Genomic DNA, 19,095 nt, shown 5'->3' with positions numbered 1-19,095 from the left:
GTATACATAGAACATAAGAAATGGGAGCAGGAGTAGGCCATCTGACCCATCAAGCCTACTCCACTATTCAATAAGATCATGGCTGATCTGATGATAGGCTCATCTCCACCTACCTGTCTTCTCACCATATCCCTTAATTCCCCTACTATGTAAAAATCTATCCAACCTGGTCTTAAATACATGTTTTATATCTGTTTTCCTGAGTAAAGTTCCACAAATCTACAAGAATCATAATACGATCAATAATACTCTAATTAAAATATGTCATGTCCAACAATTCTTATGTATTAGATGTGTTGTATCAACTGCATCAATATTATATTTTGGATGGCCCATCTGGTCAATCACTGCCCATGCTTCGCTATGTGTAATCAGGTAATCAACCTGCCAGATGTGTATGTGGCGGGATGGACCATGACAGTTAACTCGGAGGCTGAGGGGGGAGCTTCTGTGGTCACACACCCACATACGTTTTGCACAGAGCCACTGGTGACTCACTAGAAACCACATTCAGTGGTCCAAGCACGCTTGCGCAGGCCGAAGAGGTGACATTAAGGGAGCAGTGAATAGAGCAGCATGGGATGAGGTTAGAAGGGAGATGTGGATGGATTTGTGTGAAAATAAAGACAAAACATGGCTTTCTGAGCTTAATAGCATTTGGCCCTTTATACTTGGGGAGAGATGTAGCAGTTTCCACATGTTCACCTTTTTCAAAAAATGTGGCTTCCCCTCTTCAACTCAGCCCTCACCTGTATATCCCCCATTACCCACACATCTGTCCTGGCTCCCTTCACCCGCATGGGTAACAAGGACAGGATCTCCCTTGTCTTCACCTACCAGTCTCCTCATCCTCCTCTGCCATTTCCACAACCTACAATGTGATCCCACCACCAGACACATCTTCCCATTTCTTCCTTCCACAGGGGCTACTCCCTGCATTACTCCCTCATCCACTCCTCCCTTCCTATCAATTGCCCCTTGGGCGCCAAAACCTGTGACCGCAGGAGGTGCTCCACTTTTATATAAATCTCCTCCTCTCCACCGTTCGGGGCCCCAAACAGTCCTTCTATGTGAAGCAGCACTTCACATGAATCTGTCGGAGTAATCTACTGCATCCGGTTCTCTGGTTGTGGTCTCCCCTACATCAGAGAGATTGGATGCAGATGGGGAGATTGCTTCATTGAGCACTTTGGCACTGTTCGGCGCAATAGAGGGGATCTCCCACAGGCCACCCATTTCAATTCTCCATCCCATTCCCTTGCCAACATCTCTGTCCATGTACTCGAATTGCCAGACTGATACCACCCGCAAATTGGAGGACAAATTGGGCACCCTAGAATCAGCTGGCATTAACATCGACTTCTCCAGTTTCTGATAGCCCCCCACCGCTTTACTTCCCTAGGTCTCTTTTCCTTCAGCTCTGTATCTTTCCCTCTTCCCTCTGTCTTCTTTCCCCCAGTTCTGCTTTCACAAAGCCAAAAGCTACTCTGTCCCTCCACCAATTCTCACCTTTCCTCTCTCCTGTCCACCTTTTGTCTGTTGATCTTTGCTCCTCCCTTTGCCATTCTTCCCTTCTCCTTCAGGTGCCTTCCTTTTTACTCGCACCTTGAAGCGGGGTTCAGGTTTGAAATGTCCGTTATATATCTTTACCTCCTCTGGATGCCACAAATCTTTGTTTTCCATTCACAACAACAAAAAGGACAACTGTGGATCCTTGCCAGAAATAGACTTTTCAAAGAGTGGTGCAGCATGGAGACAAGTTGTCCAGCTCACCAAGTCTCTGTTGACCATAAGCAATACTCTCGGATAGCCATTTGCAACCCTTTTATTTTGGCTATGCCCCCTTTAAGACTCTGCTCAAAATTTATGGGCACCCTTCCCTGTGAAGCAGTCAAGTTTAGTTGGTTTCTTCTCTCATATCAACTTCATAAAGAACATTAAAAATACTTTATGATTTCAGTCGGTTGCCTGCTTAAAAGTGGTGTCGCCCTCAATGAGGTGTGCGTATGGCCCCCGTTGAGAATGGCTGTTCTAGGATATATGGGTGTCCATTAATTACTAACTTTAATATGGATATTGGAAGAGCTGAAACTTGATACCCTGATATAACCAAAAAAAAGTCCATGTGTATATGTTTGTGTATCTTGATGTACACCTTAACTATACTTGTTTCCCCTTTGGCTTTTGAGCAGGTCACTTAATGCCTCGCTCTGACTGCATGAATATTCTTGGCCAAAGTCCCTTATGCTTTAGAGTCATAAATGGTCCCACCATAGTTTCATCTACTTATACCAATATGAGGGCAGATCCAACTGGTGATGAAGTAACGTGTTAGGTATTGGCTGATGGATGCAGGGTAATGACCAAGAAATAAAGAAGCTTGATCAAAACCCAATTTCACTTGATTTCCATGTCTCTTGGTAAAATGCTTAACTAACTTGGTTTGTGGATCTAACATATGAGCTTGGTAGGCATGAGTCCCATGAGGAACAAGCAACTGCTGAAACCCCTGTGGAAGATTATAGCCAACTGAACTTACAAAATTCTATTTAAGAGCCAAAATAAAAACAAGCAGCTGAGACACTCAGTGGGTCAGGCAGCATCCCTGGAGGGAACTGGATAGGCAATGTCTTCTCTCCATTTCCCTCCTGAATACCTCCAACAGTTTATTTTTTATTCTAAAATATTATGTCTAAATAATAGGGTGATTATTGCAACCTGATATCATTTGATGTGATTCTATCCCATGACATAAGGCTCCTAATTTCCTGTTTTTGAATGCAATGCGTCCCTTCATGCTGCTTACCCCCCACCGCTGTTTCTCCTCTACAAAATGGCACTGTGGATAGTTCCATTTCTATAACTGTCTATGAATGTTATTTTCTGCAAGAGATTTATGTGGGTCAGTAATGGTTTGCTTCAGGTGGGCAGATGAAACATGTAAAAACAATGCTAGAGAAACTCAGCAGGTCAAACAGTGTACTTTATAGAGCAAAGATAAAGGTACATAACCAAAATTTCTGGCGTGAGCCCTTCTTCAAGGAATAGAATTAATGTTGGCAGGTGCCCAACAAAATGGTGGGAAGGAGGGACAGTGGGAGGAGCACGGTCCCAAAGGCAGGTGGATAAAGGAGGGTGAGCACACCAGCAAGCAGGGGAAGGAGGGATGGCTCTGTGAATGGAGAGGGAATGGGTGGAGAGCTGGAGAAAAAAGACAAAGGGAAAGGGAAGGGAAGGAGAACAGAGAATAGGTTGGCTGAAACTGGAGAAGTTGTTGCAAATGCCATCCAGGAGGAGAGTGCCCAGATGGAATATTGTGTTGTTCCTCCAATTTATGGGTGGTCTTGGTGGGACAGTACATGAGGCCATGGACAGACATGTCAGAATGCGAATGGGACATGTAAATGAAGTGGTTGGCCACTGGGAGATCCCTGTCACTGATGCAGTCAGAGCAAAGGTAATGAGCGAAGTGATCTCCCAGTCTGCATCCAGTCTCCGATGAAGAGAAAGCCACAACAGACACAGTAGATAACTCCTGTAGGTACACAAGTGAAGTGCTGCTTCATTTGAAAGGACTGTTTTGGGTCCTGAATGGTGGTGAGAGAAGAGGTGTGGTCGCAGGTGTGGCAATTTCTGCGGTCACAGAGGAAGGTGCCAGGGGATTGATAGTTGAGGAAGGAGGAGTGGATGAGGGAGTCATGGAGGGAGCAGTCCCTGCAGAAGGCAGAGAAGGGAGGGGAGGGAAAGATGTGTTTGGTGGTGGGCTTATGATGTAGGTGGTGGAAATTACATAGGTTAATGTATTGGATGTGGGGACTGGTAGGGTGGTAGGTAAAGACAAGGGGAATACTGTGTTTATTGCAGCTGGGGGCAGCGGGAGCCAGGGCAGATGAGTGAGAACCGGAGGAGATGTGAGTGGGGGCTGAGTTGATGGTGGTGGAGGGAAAGCCACATTTGTGGAAGAAGGATGTCCTCATCTTGGGAACAGATATGGCAGAGACGGAGAAATTGGAAGAAAGGAATAGAAACGGGTTCATAGTAATTGAAAGAAAGATCATGGCATTACATAATTTTAAGATTGAATGTGAGTGGTACCAAGCAATTTGAAGAATTGCATACATGGAAAGGGCTCTCTGCACTTGCAAGATGATTGTACGAAGCAATGTGTTGAGGTAGACCTTTGAGGAAATTGTGACAATACAAGCAAATGTCACTCTGAGCTAATATTTTCTGATTTGAATGGCACAGTCCAGACTGAGAGAACACATACATATTGTTCAATTCTTTTGTGCATGTAACCACACCTTTTTTAATGTCAGTAAGATTCTTCCTCATCATCAGGGAATAATGGTACTGTTGTTCAATGTTCAAGTATATCTGTCATCCAAATACAGGTACTCCCCGACATACGTCTGTGTTCTGTTCAGGTCGACCAATCATATCTCAAAATGGACGTATGTTGGAATTGCCCTGTGGGGACTACTATCCACAAAAGCCACTTGGAGGCTGGGTGAGACTCTTTAATCATGAAACTTGGCACCCATATTGTAAGAGCCGAAATGTGGATACTTAACTTGTTCGTCAGCATCCCAGGGTCCGTAGGCTGGACATAGCCTTCTTGAATCCTGTGCGCGTGTGTTTGTCCTTGGTTGGAGCATGTGCGGTGGGTTTGAGTACTGGGGTTCAGATGGCGCTGCACGAGAGTTAAGCATCCTAATGATATTGTTTTGAATTTGCACCCTAAACTCTCGTGCATGTGCCAACCGAACCCAATATGCAAATGAACTGCGCATGCACCAATTGAAGACTCACACATGCGCACAGGAATCATGATGGTTGCGCCCAGCCTTCGGACCCCGGAACACCAACTAACAAGGTATGCACATTTTAGCTCTTACATGCCCTGTATCTCTGTTATAGTTTGTCAAATACAACATAAGCTATGTAAATTTTGTATTTTTTCTTTATTATATATTTTTAAATTTTTTGTCGTATGTCTGAATGGTTGTAAGTTGCATAGGCCGTAAGTCGGGGACTATCTGCACATCAGTACAACCTGCCAAAACTGCGTCCACGATAGAAAAATAATGCAAGCACACATACAGACATAACATGCATACAGACGAACAATACATATATTCAGAACCTTAAGACATATATTTGAGCAATATTATTAATAGATAGTAGTGTCACAGGGAGTTGTTTTAGCCGTTCAATAGTCATTCGGCAGTCTCACTGTCCATGGGATGAAGATGTTTTCCTTGACCTGGTAGTGCTGCATGTAATACTTATATTTCTTTCCCAAAGGAAGTAGCTTGAGAATGGTGTGTGCAGTGTGATAGGGGTCTTCACAAATTTTGTGAGACCTCATTAAACCACAATCCTAGTAAATCACATTGAAGGGTAGGAGGGGATATCACTGATCCTTTCTGCCATTTTTATGGTCATGTCGATTTATCTCCAATCCAAGAATCTACAATAGTAGTTCCCAAACTTTTCAAGGCCACATCCCAAGTGCCCCCCCCCCCCCAACCACCATACAATGTCGCTGAGGGGTGAGGGGAGGTTAGTGGTGATGCTGATAGGGGTGAGGGAGGGGAAATTAGTGGCAGCACTGAAAGCAGGAGTAATGGTAGCAATGAGCAGGGGGGTAGTGGCATTGCTGAGGAGGGGTGTTAGTGATGTCACTGAGAAGGGGGTAGTGGTGTCGCTGAGGGGGAGATAGTGGCATCGCTGAGGGCTGGTTAGTGGCATTGCTGGGGGGAGTTAGTGGCGTCGCTGAGAGGGGTTAGCAGTGTCATTGAGGGGGGGTTAGTGGCATCACTGAGGGGGTTAGTGGCATCGCTGAGAGGGGTTAGTGGCATCGCTGAGAAGGGGGTTCGTGGCGTCGCTGAGAGAGGGGTTAGTGGCGTCACTGAGCGGGGGGTTAGTGGCATCGCTGAGAGGGGGTTAGTGGCATGGTTGAGGGGGTATTAGCGGCGTCACTGAGTGGGGTGTTAACGGTGTCGCTGAGGGGGATGTTAGCAGCATCACTGAGGGGAGATAGTGGTGTCACTGAGGGCGGTGTTGGTGGTGTCGCTGAGTGAGGTTTAATGGTGTTGTTGAGGGGGAGGTTAGTCATGTCACGAGAGGGGTGTTAGTGACATTGCTGAGAGGGAGTTAGCATCGCTGGGGGGGGGGTACTGGTGGCACTGAGCAGGGTTGGGTGGTGGTGGCAGCATTGAGAGGGCGGTAGTGACGCCAATACAACATGGTGGCCACTGAGACCAGCTCTCACGACAATGCCTTGTCACTCACTACTGCCACCCTGAGTTTGGCCAGAAAATTACTGCACTGGTTTCTTCATTAAACTTTGCAGCAGACTGAATAATAGCAAGACTGAAGGTTTGGACCATCCACTTTTTCCTCACTGCCCCCTGACTGACCCCTTTTCCTTCACCATCCCCTTGGATTGTTCCACTGCCCACAGGTGGGCAGCAGCGCTCACTTTGGGAATCACTAATCTACATCAACCGTAGTGCACAATGATGCAGCCAGCCAGGATGCTCACAATTGATCTCCTGTAGAAAGTTGATGGATTGGTGGTCACTAGCCTTGCTTGCCTCAGCCTTCTAAGGGGGAACAGTCGCTGTTGTGCCTTCCTGACAAGTGAGGAGATGTTATGTTCAGGAACTCCTGCCTATAATAAATAAAATATTATAAATTGAACTCTGAGGAACTTCATGCTCTCCGCTCACTCTACTACCTGGTCCTCCTGAATTGCACAATCATCTCCTTCATCTGTCCACATTGAGGCTCAGGTTGTTATTCTTGCACCATATAACAAGATTTTCCACCTCCTCTCTGTTGCATGGCTCATCATTGTTGCTGATGCAGCCTACTATTGTCATGGCAACTGCAAACTTGATGACACTGTCATGGCTCAGTAACATGAAAAAGAGCAGACTGAGAACATAGCCCTGAGATGCACCAGTACTCAGCACGATGGTGCTCGACATACTGCTGATGACCTGGACAGTCTGTTAGGAAGTCCAAAATTGAGTTACAGAGAGACTGAAACCCAGAGAGGACAGCTTCTCAATGTGAAGCTGAAGTCAATTAACAGCACCCTGGCGTATAAGACATTGTTCTCCAGTTGTGTTAGGAGGGACAGGGCTGTAGCATCATCAGTTGAACGGTTTTGTCTGCAGCCAAATTGAAATGGTCCAGTGTCTCTGGGGGTGTGTTTTGATATGTTCCATCACTAAACACTCGAAGCATTTCATAATTGTGGAGCTCCGTGCCACTAAGTGGTAGTTGTTGAGGCCTGTTACTGTAGTCCTCTTTGATACTAGGATGATGTTAGCTTCCTTGAAATCCGCAAGGATGATGGACTGCTGCAATGAATTGTTGAAGATCTCTATAAGGACCAATGTCAGTTGGTCTGCACAGTGCTTGGCCAGGTATGTTGGCTGGTTCTGGCTGCCTTTTGTGGGTTCACCCTGGATAGGATTCTCCTCAACTTGGCTGCGCCTATGCAAGGGTTTGTTCTTCACAAGGAGACAGAGCTTTCTTTCGAACCGTGCATAGAAGATGTTCGGTCTATCTGGAAGGGAGGCATCATTGTTGTTGATTCGTATGCTTGTCTTGTGATCTGTTATTTTGATACCTTACTGCTTGTGCCTCATGTCGCCAGTGTCACACTGTTAACTCGGGATCCTCTGTGCATACCTATGCTTTGCTTTCCAAATTGCATGGGAGAATTCTGCACTGGATGATCTTGGTGTCAACTTGTCTTCTGACCTGAAGGCTACAAATCAAGCTCTGAAAAGTGCATGGACCTCTGGGTCCAACCAGAGATTTTGGTAGCCCTGCTTGTGTAGCATTTGATCACCATGACGTCCTCAAAGCACTTGCAAATTATCATCTGTCACTGACCTCATTTACTCATCAATTGTCTATGAAGCCATTGTTGGTGGCCATCTCTCTGAAACAGCTCCAGCACTCCTGTAGTGTTGCTGCTTTTCCCCACTTCCCCACACCCCCCCCCCCCCCCCCACCCCCGGCCTGATCTCACTGTGAACTAACCATCTATTTTGCCAGCCTTCTATTTGCCAGGATTAGCAAGACAGATACGTAGTCCAAGTATCCAAGGTGAAGGCGAGACCCTGTCTTGCACACATCAGGGATGTTAGTGTACACCAGATCCAGGATGTTCTTTGCTCTGGTGGTGAAGTTGACATGCTGTTGAAACTGTGGTTGAACAGTATTCAGGTTGGTATGATTGGTCACAAGCTACAGTTGAGCTATCATCAGGGCAGGGATGTCTGGGCTTCACAGATGGCACCATAAAACTCCTTCATGGCTTCACCCTCATTTGCCCAAGGCAGAATGTTAACTGCGGTAATCAGTGTGGCTGTGAATTGTTTTACCATCAGATACCCCATTTCTGCTGAGTAGAAGCTCTTTACAACAGAGACATCTGTGCAAAAGTTCTCACAGATGTAAATGCACAGTCGCCATCTCGAGGCTTGCCAGAAGCAGCAGCATCTCTGACTGCCCTGAAGGAAATAAGGCCATGTAGCTGGATTGCTGAATATGGAATGGAGTCCTGGAGCCACATTTTTGTAATCACCAGAGCATATCAGTCTTGCAGTCATTTCTGGTTCAGATGCAGCTTCGGGTCATCCATGTTCTTCTCTAGCAACCTTACTTCTGCGACTAAGATCATGGAAGCACAGGTCTGAATGGGTTCATTCTAAGTCTAACCCCAAGGCCAGCCTCGTTGTTGCGCTTCTGCCTTCTCCCACATGGCCTCCCTCCACAATTTACTGAAGTCTGGCTCACTTGCTTCATCTAGTTAAAACCATGGTAGGATTCTAACCGTGGTACAACAAAGGCCCTTGTAAATGCAGAATTGCATTCAATAAAGAATCTCTAAATTGTTGTTTTACTTACTCAAGATATTATATTTGTGATATTCCTTTTAAAAAGTGAAGCTGAAGTTGAACTGTGCTTTGTCATGAAGAATGCTGATGTTAATTGGTCAGGGAACATAGAATATGTAAAGACAGTGGCTCTGTTATGTGACTCTGGTTGATATGCTACTGAAAACTTGACCTCGTCTAAAAGCCTATTGAGATTCCCAGGTATAAATTATTCTGAAAAATTGAAATTAATGATGTAATTAATTGTTCTCTTCCTAATCAAATATAAATCTCCATTATAAAATAAAAGCAGAACATGTTGGTTGGAAATACTGAGCAGATATGGCAGTATCTGCAGAGAGAGAAAAACAGTTAATGTTTGAGATCAATCAACTTCTTGTTGATGCATTAAACTGGTCAAATGCTCAATTCATGATCCTACAATCCAACACATCTTGTTTTTCAATAACTAGCAGGTAATCAATTTAAATTTGAATACTGCACATTGCAGAGTAAGCTGGAACATTTTAGTAATATTTCTGAGATAACATTTAAAGCTTGAGGATTACCCACAACTCTTGGAACAGATGTAAAGATTATCCAATCTAAGAATAGCCAAAGGCAGTAAACATGGGTAGTTGTTATTTATAGGTCCACAACATAGTATTGGAATATTGGACATGTATCAGGAAATAAGAGGAGTGTATGACATGAAGGAATACAATATTAATGGGAGACTTTAATTTGCCTGTGGACTGGACAAATCAGATCTGCTGAATTAAGATGAAAAATAAATTTAATAAATGTAAAATGTAAATGTAAAGGAAGCAACTAAAACCAAAGGCATAAAAGTTCTAGAGAAGTACAATTCATCTGTGGTGGATCAGAGAATTGAAGGATTGAAATACGTAAAACAGTACAGCACAGGAGCCCACGATGTCTGTACCTACCATGATACCAAATTAAACTAATGCCACCTGCTTGCACGTGAACTATATCCCTTCATTCCCTGCCTGTTTGTCTGTCTAAATGCCTCCGAAACATTGCAGTCATATTTTCTTCCACCATTTTCCCTGGCAGAAATCACCCTCTGTGCAAAGAACTTGTAGTGCACAATACTTTAAACTTTCACCCTCTCACCTTAAAGCTATGGCCTGTGGTATATGATTTTTCCACCTTGGGGGAAAAAGACTCTACCTACTCTGTCTATCCCTCTCATAATTTAATATACTTCACTTCTATCAGGACACTCAGATTCTGACACTCCAGTGAAAATGATCCAGGTTTATCCAACTTTCCTTTATAGCTAATATTCTCTAATCCATACAATATCCTGATGATATCCTCTTCTGCACCACTCCAAAGACTCCACATCGTTCCCGTAATGTGGTGACTGGAACTGCATACAATACTCCAAATCTAGCCTAACCAAAGTTTTATACAGTTGTATCATGACTTGGTTATGTAGGGAAGACTCCAATATGATGACAGTGATATAGTAATATGTATTCGGGAATTATTATTAGATAGAAGCACAGAGTGAAAATAAACATATGATTCTTTGGTAGGCTGGTTGTGACTTGCATACTATCATAGTTATGGAGGGCAAAGATAGGGCGGGTAATAAGAATATTTTCCCCATAACAAAGATGTCTGAAACCAAAGGACATAGGTTTACGGTGAGGAATAAGAGGTTAGCGGGAATCATAAGAAAACTTAACTCACGCAGACGGTGGTTGCCATCTGGAATGCACTACCTCAAGGTGGTCGAGTCAGGTACCCTCACAACATCTAAAAATGAACACATGAATCACCAAGGAATGGAAAGGTAGGGACCAAGTGCTAGAAACGAAATTAGCATTGCTGGAATGTGATGATCAGCATGACTGTAGTGAGTTGAAGACCTGTTTCAGTGCTCTGTTACTCAATGTTTCTTCTTTTCTTTTTTTCTTTGGCTTGGCTTCGCGGACGAAGATTTATGGAGGGGTAATGTTCACGTCTGCTGCAGGCTCGTTGGTGACTGACAAGTCCGATGTGAGACATGCAGGCATGGTTGCAGCGGTTGCAAGGGAAAATTGGTGGGTTGGGGTTGGGTGTTGGGTTTTTCCTCCTTTGTCTTTTGTCAGTGAGGTGGGCTCTGCGGTCTTCTTCAAAGGAGGTTGCTGCCCGTCAAACTGTGAGGCGCCAAGATGCACGGTTGGAGGCGAGATCAGCCCACTGGCGGTGGTCAATGTGGCAGGCACCAAGAGATTTCTTTAAGCAGTCCTTGTACCTCTTCTTTGGTGCACCTCTGTCTCGGTGGCCAGTGGAGAGCTCGCCATATAACACGATCTTGGGAAGGCGATGGTCCTCCATTCTGGAGATGTGACCCACCCAGCGCTAAATTAAACCAGAGATTAGCGAAGAACTCTGTGGCTTTGTCGAAGCCAAGGGATCATCAAACACCACTTACATTCTCGGGAATATTATTGAAAGGTCAATAGAAGTACAACAAGACCCATACTTCTGTTTCATTCACTACACAAAAGCCTTTGACACAGTGATCATGAAAATGTTTGAAGATATTATGATGGAAAAGATTTAAGAATAATCAGGAATCTCTACTGGCAACAATCTGCAGCCATAAGGATAGACAGGATTGGTGTATATCAGCCAATAAAGTGAGGTGTCAAACAGGGTTCTATCATCAGACCTATTCTCCCTGTAAGGTGAATAAAGTTATGAGAACCATACGAGACCTTCCTGGAATAAGTATAGGAGGACACAATATTAACAACCTCCGCTATGCAGATGATACAGTACTGTTAGCAAACAGTGAAGTAAATTTACAGAAATATAGTATCTAACATCAACAGAGAGTGAAAGACTTGGGCCTAACTTTAAACAATAAGAAAATTGAAGTAATGGTACTATCAAAGAAACCTGATATTCCAAACTGTAGAATCATATTAGGAAATGAAATCCTGAAACAAGTTCACAACTTCAAGTAACTTGGATCATGGGTAACATCTGATGGTAAATGCAAATAGACATAAAATCAAGAATAGCCAGGGCAAGAACAGCATTTATAGAAATGAGAAATATCCTAATGAACAAGAAAATAGCAAATGACATCTGCCTTAGAACTCTCAGTAGCTACATTCTTCCTAAATTGATGTATGGCTGCAAGTCATGGTCCGTCACAAATGTAATGGAAAAAATAATCAATGCAGCAGAGATCTGGTTTCTCGGAAGAACGCCATGCATATCATATATGGACAGGATTACACACAAAGAAGTTCTACAAAGAACAAAAACAAAATCTACATGACTGAAAAGAATCAGAAAACAGCAATCAAAATTCTTTGGATACATCCTGCAAAGAGATACATTAGAACATTTAGTTACAACTGGAAAGCTGGAAAAAAAGAAGCAGAGGCAGACAGAGAAGAAAATGATAAATGGATTAACATCACGGTTGGAAACTGGGGAGGCAACAACTACAATTCGGAGGGTCAGAGACCGTGATGCATGGAGAGTCACGATCGCCCACAATGAACGCCGAGGCACCTCAATGGTTCCAGGATTGTCACATCTCTCTCCCTTTTCCCTTTTCCATCTGCCTCCTTTCACAGAGCCGAAATCAATTCTCATGTTTCCTCTTATCATATTCAAGTAACACCTTTTGTCTGTTGGTCTGGAATCCTCCCCCTCCCATTCTTCCCCCTTTCTTTCCCCAGCCTTTAATTCAGACGCTTGTCTATTTTTACTGAGGCTCGAAATGTCAGTAATATATCTTTACCTCCTATGAATGCTGTAAGACTAGCTGAGTTCCTCCAGCATTTCTGTATTTTGACTACAATCACAGTGCCTGCAGGCTTTTGTGTTTTATCCCAGTATCACCGTACTATCTTCTTTGTGACAAATAAATGTCACGGTTAGTGTAGCAGTTAGCGCAAATCTCTTGCAGTGCCAGTGATCGAGACTGGGGTTTGAATCCAGTATTGTCTGTAAGGAGTTTGTATATTCTCCCTGCATCTGCATGGATTTTTCCCGGGAACTCCAGTTTCCTCCCACTTTTCAAAAATGTACCTGGGGTGTAGATCAATCGGGTTTAATTGGGCAGCATGGACTCATGGACTGAAATGACCTTTTACCATGTTGTATGTCTAAAAGGTACAAGGACTGCCTAAAGAAATCTCTTGGTGCCTGCCACATTGACCACCACCAGTGGGCTGATAACGCCTCAAACCGTGCATCTTGGCGCCTCACAGTTTGGCGGGCAGCAACCTCCTTTGAAGAAGACCGCAGAGCCCACCTCACTGACAAAAGGCAAAGGAGGAAAAACCCAACACCCAACCCCAACCAACCAATTTTCCCTTGCAACCGCTGCAATCGTGTCTGCCTGTCCCGCATCGGACTTGTCAGCCACAAACGAGCCTGCAGCTGACGTGGACTTTTTACCCCCTCCATAAATCTTCGTCCACGAAGCCAAGCCAAAGATGTCTAAAATAAAATTAAACAAACTTACTACAATAACATTTCCCAGTTGCACAAGTCACATCATATTCATGTATAGCAACCTAGTTATGCCTCCTTTTTAAGAAATTAACCTGATTATGCTGGTAATCATTGTTGACCGTCTTTGGGCACACACAGACTTGAATGTACTTTACTCTGAGATTTGTATACTACAGAAATAGGGTATTTCATCCACCCTGTCTGCGCTATTCAACCATTACCTATCTAAACTTTTCCCATTTTCTTGCACTCAACAAGTAGCTTTTGATACCATGGCATTTTGACTATTCATCTAAAATGTATTGAGTGTTGTGAGAGCACCTGCCTCCATCCATCCCTTGTGCAATATGTTGCAGATTTTAATTGGGTTAAAACAAAGTTTTTTTCCTCACAAATACCCTCTATGAACTTAAAACAGTCCCTCCTTGTGAAAGTGAAATAATTTACAAAGAGGTTACCAGGACTGGAGGGCTTGGGTTGCAAGGAGTTATAAGGAGAGGTAAGATAGATTGACTTTTATCCCTGGAGCAAAGAAGGCTTATTGGTGAAGGTTGAGTGGTGAAATCCTGAAGGGCACAGATAGGTGAACAGTCACAGTCCTTTCCTCAGGATGAGAGAGTCTAAAACATAGGGCATAGATGTAGGTGAGGAGAAGAAGATTTAAAAGGCACCTGAGGGGCAATCTTTTCACACAGTGAGTAGTGTATATATGAAATAAGCTGTCAGAGGAAATAGTAGAGGACATTTATGACACATTTGGACAGGTAAATAGATAAGAAATGTTTAGAGGGATATGGGTCAAGCCGATAGATGAGTCCTGGGATCAGATAGCCTATATCCAAAGTTTATACAGAAAGTGAGGGAAGAGATCAGTGAGCCATTGCCAATTATCTTTGTGACCTCCCTGGCCCCAGGAGAGGTACTGGAGGATTGGAGAATGGCAAACATAGTCCCTTTTTTAAGAAAGGTAAGAGGGAGAATCCTGGGAATTATAGACCAGTGAGTCTAGTGTCAATGGTGTGGTAGACAAACTATTGGAGACATTTTTTAGGAACAAAATTTAGAAGCATTAAGAGAGGGATAGCCAGAAAGGTTTGTGAAGGGCAGGTTATGCCTCATGAGCCCAATTGAGTTTTTCAAGGAGATGACAAAATAAATTGATGAAGGTGCAGTGGTGGATGTGGTGTATGGGGGTTTTAGTGAGCCATTTGACAAAGTTTCCCATTGTAGGTTCATTCAGAATGTTATAAGGCATGGGATTTAAGAAACCTTGGTGACTAGGATTTGGAATTGGCTTGCCTGCTAAAGCAGAGGGTAATAGTAAATCTGCTCTGGGACCTGCTCTTTGTGACCTTTATAAATGATGGGTGAACAAGTTAGGGGAGTGGGTCATTAAGTTTGCAAATGATTCATAGGTTGAAGGTATTATGGAAAGCGTAGAAATTTGTCAAAGGTTACAACAGGATATAGACAGGAGCAGAGATCAGCAGAGAATTGACAATTGGAGTTCAATCTGAATGAATGATACACTTGGGAAGGTTGAACTTGAGTAAATGGTTAAGAGCAGGATTCTTAACAGTGTGGAGGAACAGAGAGATTTGGGGTCCAGGTCCTAGATCCTTCAAGGTTGCCTGCACCAGTTGATAGGGTGGTCATGAAGGCATATGTTGACCTGGCCTTCATTATTTCGGGGGATTGCAGCTCTATAAAACTCTGGTTAGACCATACTTGGAGGATTGTGTTCAGTTCTGGTCACCTCATTGCAGAAAGAATGGAGATACTTCAGAGAAGATGCAGAGGAGATTTATCTGGATGTTGCCTGGATTGGAGAACACGTCATATGGAAGAAGGTTGAGAGAGCCAGAGCTTTTCTCTTGGGAGCAACAAAGGAAGAGATGTGTCAATATAAGAGGAATATAAGATTATGAGGGGCTTAGATAAAGTGGATACCCAGCATCTTTAATCCTGGGTGACAATAGAAAATACCAGAGGATATCTGTTTAAGATGAGGGAGATGCCAGAGTAAGTTTTTAACACTGAAAGCAGAGTGTGCCTGAATGCATTGCTGGGGTTGGTGGTGGACACTGGTACAACAGGGATCGTTATGTTTTATTTTTCACAAAACCTCTTCAGCTGCAACAAGTAATCATTTTACAATGTGCATAACATTAAACCTAATATCATTCAATAATTTCACCCAATGTTACTGGATGATTTGCATACTGTTAATAACTTGCAGTATTTAAATTGTGTTAATTTATCAGAAAAATTTGGAAAATAAAATCCAAATAAATGATGCTGTTTTCTTCTGTTAATTCAAAGTATTCATGTCAATTAAGTAATAATTTATGATTTTACACCAGAATTTTACTTTCTAATGATAATTACTTGATAAATCAATTTATTGTGCAGAAACCACTCTCAGTGTTTGGAGGTTTGATGAGGTTTGTTACTCACAGCCATTTTCTATTTAAAATAACAATTCTTAACATGTTTTGTATTGTAATCTGATACAGTATTTACTAAATAATGCTTCTTAGCTAGAAAGATTTTATCATCTTATTATAATTAATTTTATTCTCTATGTTGGCAATAATGAACAACAATGAACAGAATAATAGAATAAGATTTTAATCAAAAAACTGAAATTTAAATGCATATAATTTGCTGCCACAAAATGCTTCTCCAAAGGTCTGTGAGAGAATGAATGAGAAAATCTAGTACCAGAGTTAAAATTTAATTCAATTATGGTTATCAATGCTCAAGACCCTCCTTGTGCCTGGCCTTAAGTAGATTATCTCACAACGTGACAGTAATTAATGTCTCATATTTTACTTCATAACATGCCAAAAGGCAAATTTATGTATTGTTCAGAAGAGACATTTATTATATTCTGCAGCCTATGCAAGCTGAAAGTGTAGCTATTTTAGTAAAACTATTAAAGAAGACTTACTGGACTATTCATTAACTGAGAAATATTGCTATTTGCAATTTATTTATTCTGACCCAGCTAAATATTTGCTAATTTATGAGTGAATACCCTGAGATAATAGACCCAAATTGGAGCATAAAGGTACTAATTCATTTCTTGTTCGACTTAAAATCAATGGTGGAAATGTATCAAAGCCAACTTTTTACTGGGACTTGGTAAAGCCACTGTCCTTCAGCCTGTCCATAACTTTCAAGTTTGTACAAGGCATTTTCTGAAACATCATGTCACTGTTACTCAAAGGCTGGAGGATATCTGCAAGAAAGCTTAGCATGAAATAGAACCGTCTCACTAACAGACTGAAATCTGAAGGTGATCTAATAAAAGAGATTGTTTTTTTTTTAGGAGAAAAAGAAACTTGTGCTGTTCTCACCAGAAAGCATACTTATTTTATTTGAGAAAAAAAAATGAGTTTTTTTTTACTTAAGATATTAGAACAATTAAAAATATTTGCATGAATTTTGCTGATAAAGGGTGGTGAAAAGGGGAATGGGGCTTCTCCACTAGAGTGTAGATTTGCCTAAAAAATAGTTTTTAATGCATTGAAATTTCAAATAATCGATAATAGTGAGGAATGCTCCTGGCCAGCAATATAGGCTTTTTAACTAAAAAAAAACAGTTTTAGATGTGGTGTGATTTATTGACAGTAATTGTGGACAGTTGGGCCTGTGCTAGCAAGATATGCTCCATTGAAACAGGTAATATTCGATATATTTGTTCAAACTCTTTACGTGTGTGTACTATCATATTTTCATAGCAAATGCAATGATCAGTGTCAAAATCCTATTTTGTTCCTATAAAGCAATGAAGGTTCAATATTACAGACAATGATATTTAATATAAAGTAGACTGTTCAAAGAATTAAACACCTGGGGCATATGAACATTTTAAAAGTGAATATGTACTGAATTGATTCAGTCTTGCTTATCTACAGTACCAGTTAAATCACACAGACGTTGCCTCTTAGTGACATAAAAGAAAACTGTCACAGATTGCATTTCTGTATGTTGACCTGCTTGACCTAAACCTGTCATATAAACCTGGTCATTCGCATGCTGTACATTTTCTTCCTTTCATTGCTTATCCCATATCTCGTTAATTTTCTAAGGTGGAATTTTTATACTTATTAAAAACATTGTAATAAGCTGCAGGCTATAAAAGTAAATTACATTTTCTCTTTTTCACATGATTGAAATATTTTTTTAAGAAAAGAATATCAATGACATAGAAACCCTGTGCAATTATGTCATAGATTTTTTTCCAATGTTTCTTCACTTATTGAAAGAAGTTAGTCAAACTTAAAAATTGATGATCATTTTGTTAAGACACATCAAGGCAGACAAAAACTTGTCCTGTTGAAGCTATACAAATTATTTTCTTTGCATTATTGGCAATTATGCCCTGAAATGAGTCAGTTCATAATATAACTTGCAAAAAACAAAGCATGGCCTGCTACTATCCCAATGTTCTTTACATAAAGTTTCTGAACAAAATAATTGTTGCTAAGTAAAAATATTTAGTAAGAAAAGTGAGATTGAAAGGATAATGTGTAAATAGATCAGATGCCTCTGTTCTTATTAAGATAAAATTCAGAGTCTATTTTCTGGAGAGCTTGGGTTCTGTCGATAAACATATTTATCCCTCATCTTTATTCCACGAAGCAATAAACTTACTGCAACACCAAAGGGTGTGTTAAAAATGTATTGTGTATCCATTCAGGTACATTTATAGCCATTGCATTCACAATATTCAATGGTTGGCTAATAATGTTCATACTTTATTGTCCTCTTGCCAAATCATATCCAGTTAACAAGTATCACACAGGTTATATCAAAACTGATTTAAAGTTGATATATCTGTGCACTAAGTGCCAAATCTTTGTTTGTGAGTCTTGACTGTGATTTTTTTTTTTCACTCTTCCAAAAAAGGTTAGCTTTTATGTCTTTGGTACATATTGTTTTGGTGTCAGTCCACCTCGATGTGCATGACCTTTGCATTTTGATAATTGATTGGTGTCCATCTCTTTGCTTTCACACAACTAGATTGTCATATTACCCCCACTAGGGGGTATCAAAACCTTTTGCAGCCGAAGCTGAAGAATAACTTTTTAAAAAAAACACATTTTTGTGGACTGTTTGTGCCGCCAGATGTCGCAAAGGTATTATTTGAAGAATCCTGATACAATGATCGTATACATATGCAAAATACGCTTTGTTGTTTCTTTAAAAAAAATGCGAAGGTCTTAACAGGTCATTGAGCTCTCCGGCAATTCGAAAATGTTTGTGTGTAGACCGGTTTGATAAAAAGTCAAAGGAACTACAGCACATATGTGTCACTCTTCATCCATATCACCTATTTTAGAATTGCAGTTTGATTTAAAGTATAAATTTAGTGCAATTTTTCATTACACTTAATCTTTTGTTATTTCTTTAATATTTAAATGTTAATTTAACCATGAGAACATTGCAATCAGTAACATTCAGAATATTTCATAACATAAAATCTGAATAAACAGTTCTCAATATGTTCACATAATTTGAGTCTCAAATATGCATTAATTTTGCTGCATTTCAGCACATGAATGATATTTATTGTTTTGAGTATGTTCCTTCATATTGATATAAGAACATAAAATGCTTAATCACAAAATATATTAACCAGATTTTATTTGATTTCAAGTGAAGCAATTTATCAATTAGC

General features: G+C 41.4%; 1 protein-coding gene across 10 annotated transcripts in view; it reads left to right on the top strand.

The window, feature by feature from the left end:
* The window catches only part of kiaa0825 (KIAA0825 ortholog), a 313,741-nt gene that overhangs the window by 164,216 nt on the left and 130,430 nt on the right, over positions 1–19,095 (top strand). For 6 of the 10 annotated variants that reach the window (XM_069891196.1, XM_069891206.1, XM_069891301.1 and 3 more), the window contains exon 20: positions 4,395–4,510. The exons of the other annotated variants lie outside the window; for them this stretch is intronic. In XM_069891196.1, coding sequence (XP_069747297.1) covers positions 4,395–4,510 — 116 coding nt within the window. The remainder of the gene's footprint in view (positions 1–4,394; positions 4,511–19,095) is intronic. 10 annotated transcript variants of the gene reach the window in all.

The sequence above is a fragment of the Narcine bancroftii genome, chromosome 1 (assembly GCF_036971445.1).
Source record: "Narcine bancroftii isolate sNarBan1 chromosome 1, sNarBan1.hap1, whole genome shotgun sequence".
NCBI lineage: Eukaryota > Metazoa > Chordata > Chondrichthyes > Torpediniformes > Narcinidae > Narcine > Narcine bancroftii.
Note: the sequence above shows the minus strand (reverse complement) of the source record. Positions and strands in the feature narration are given on the sequence as shown.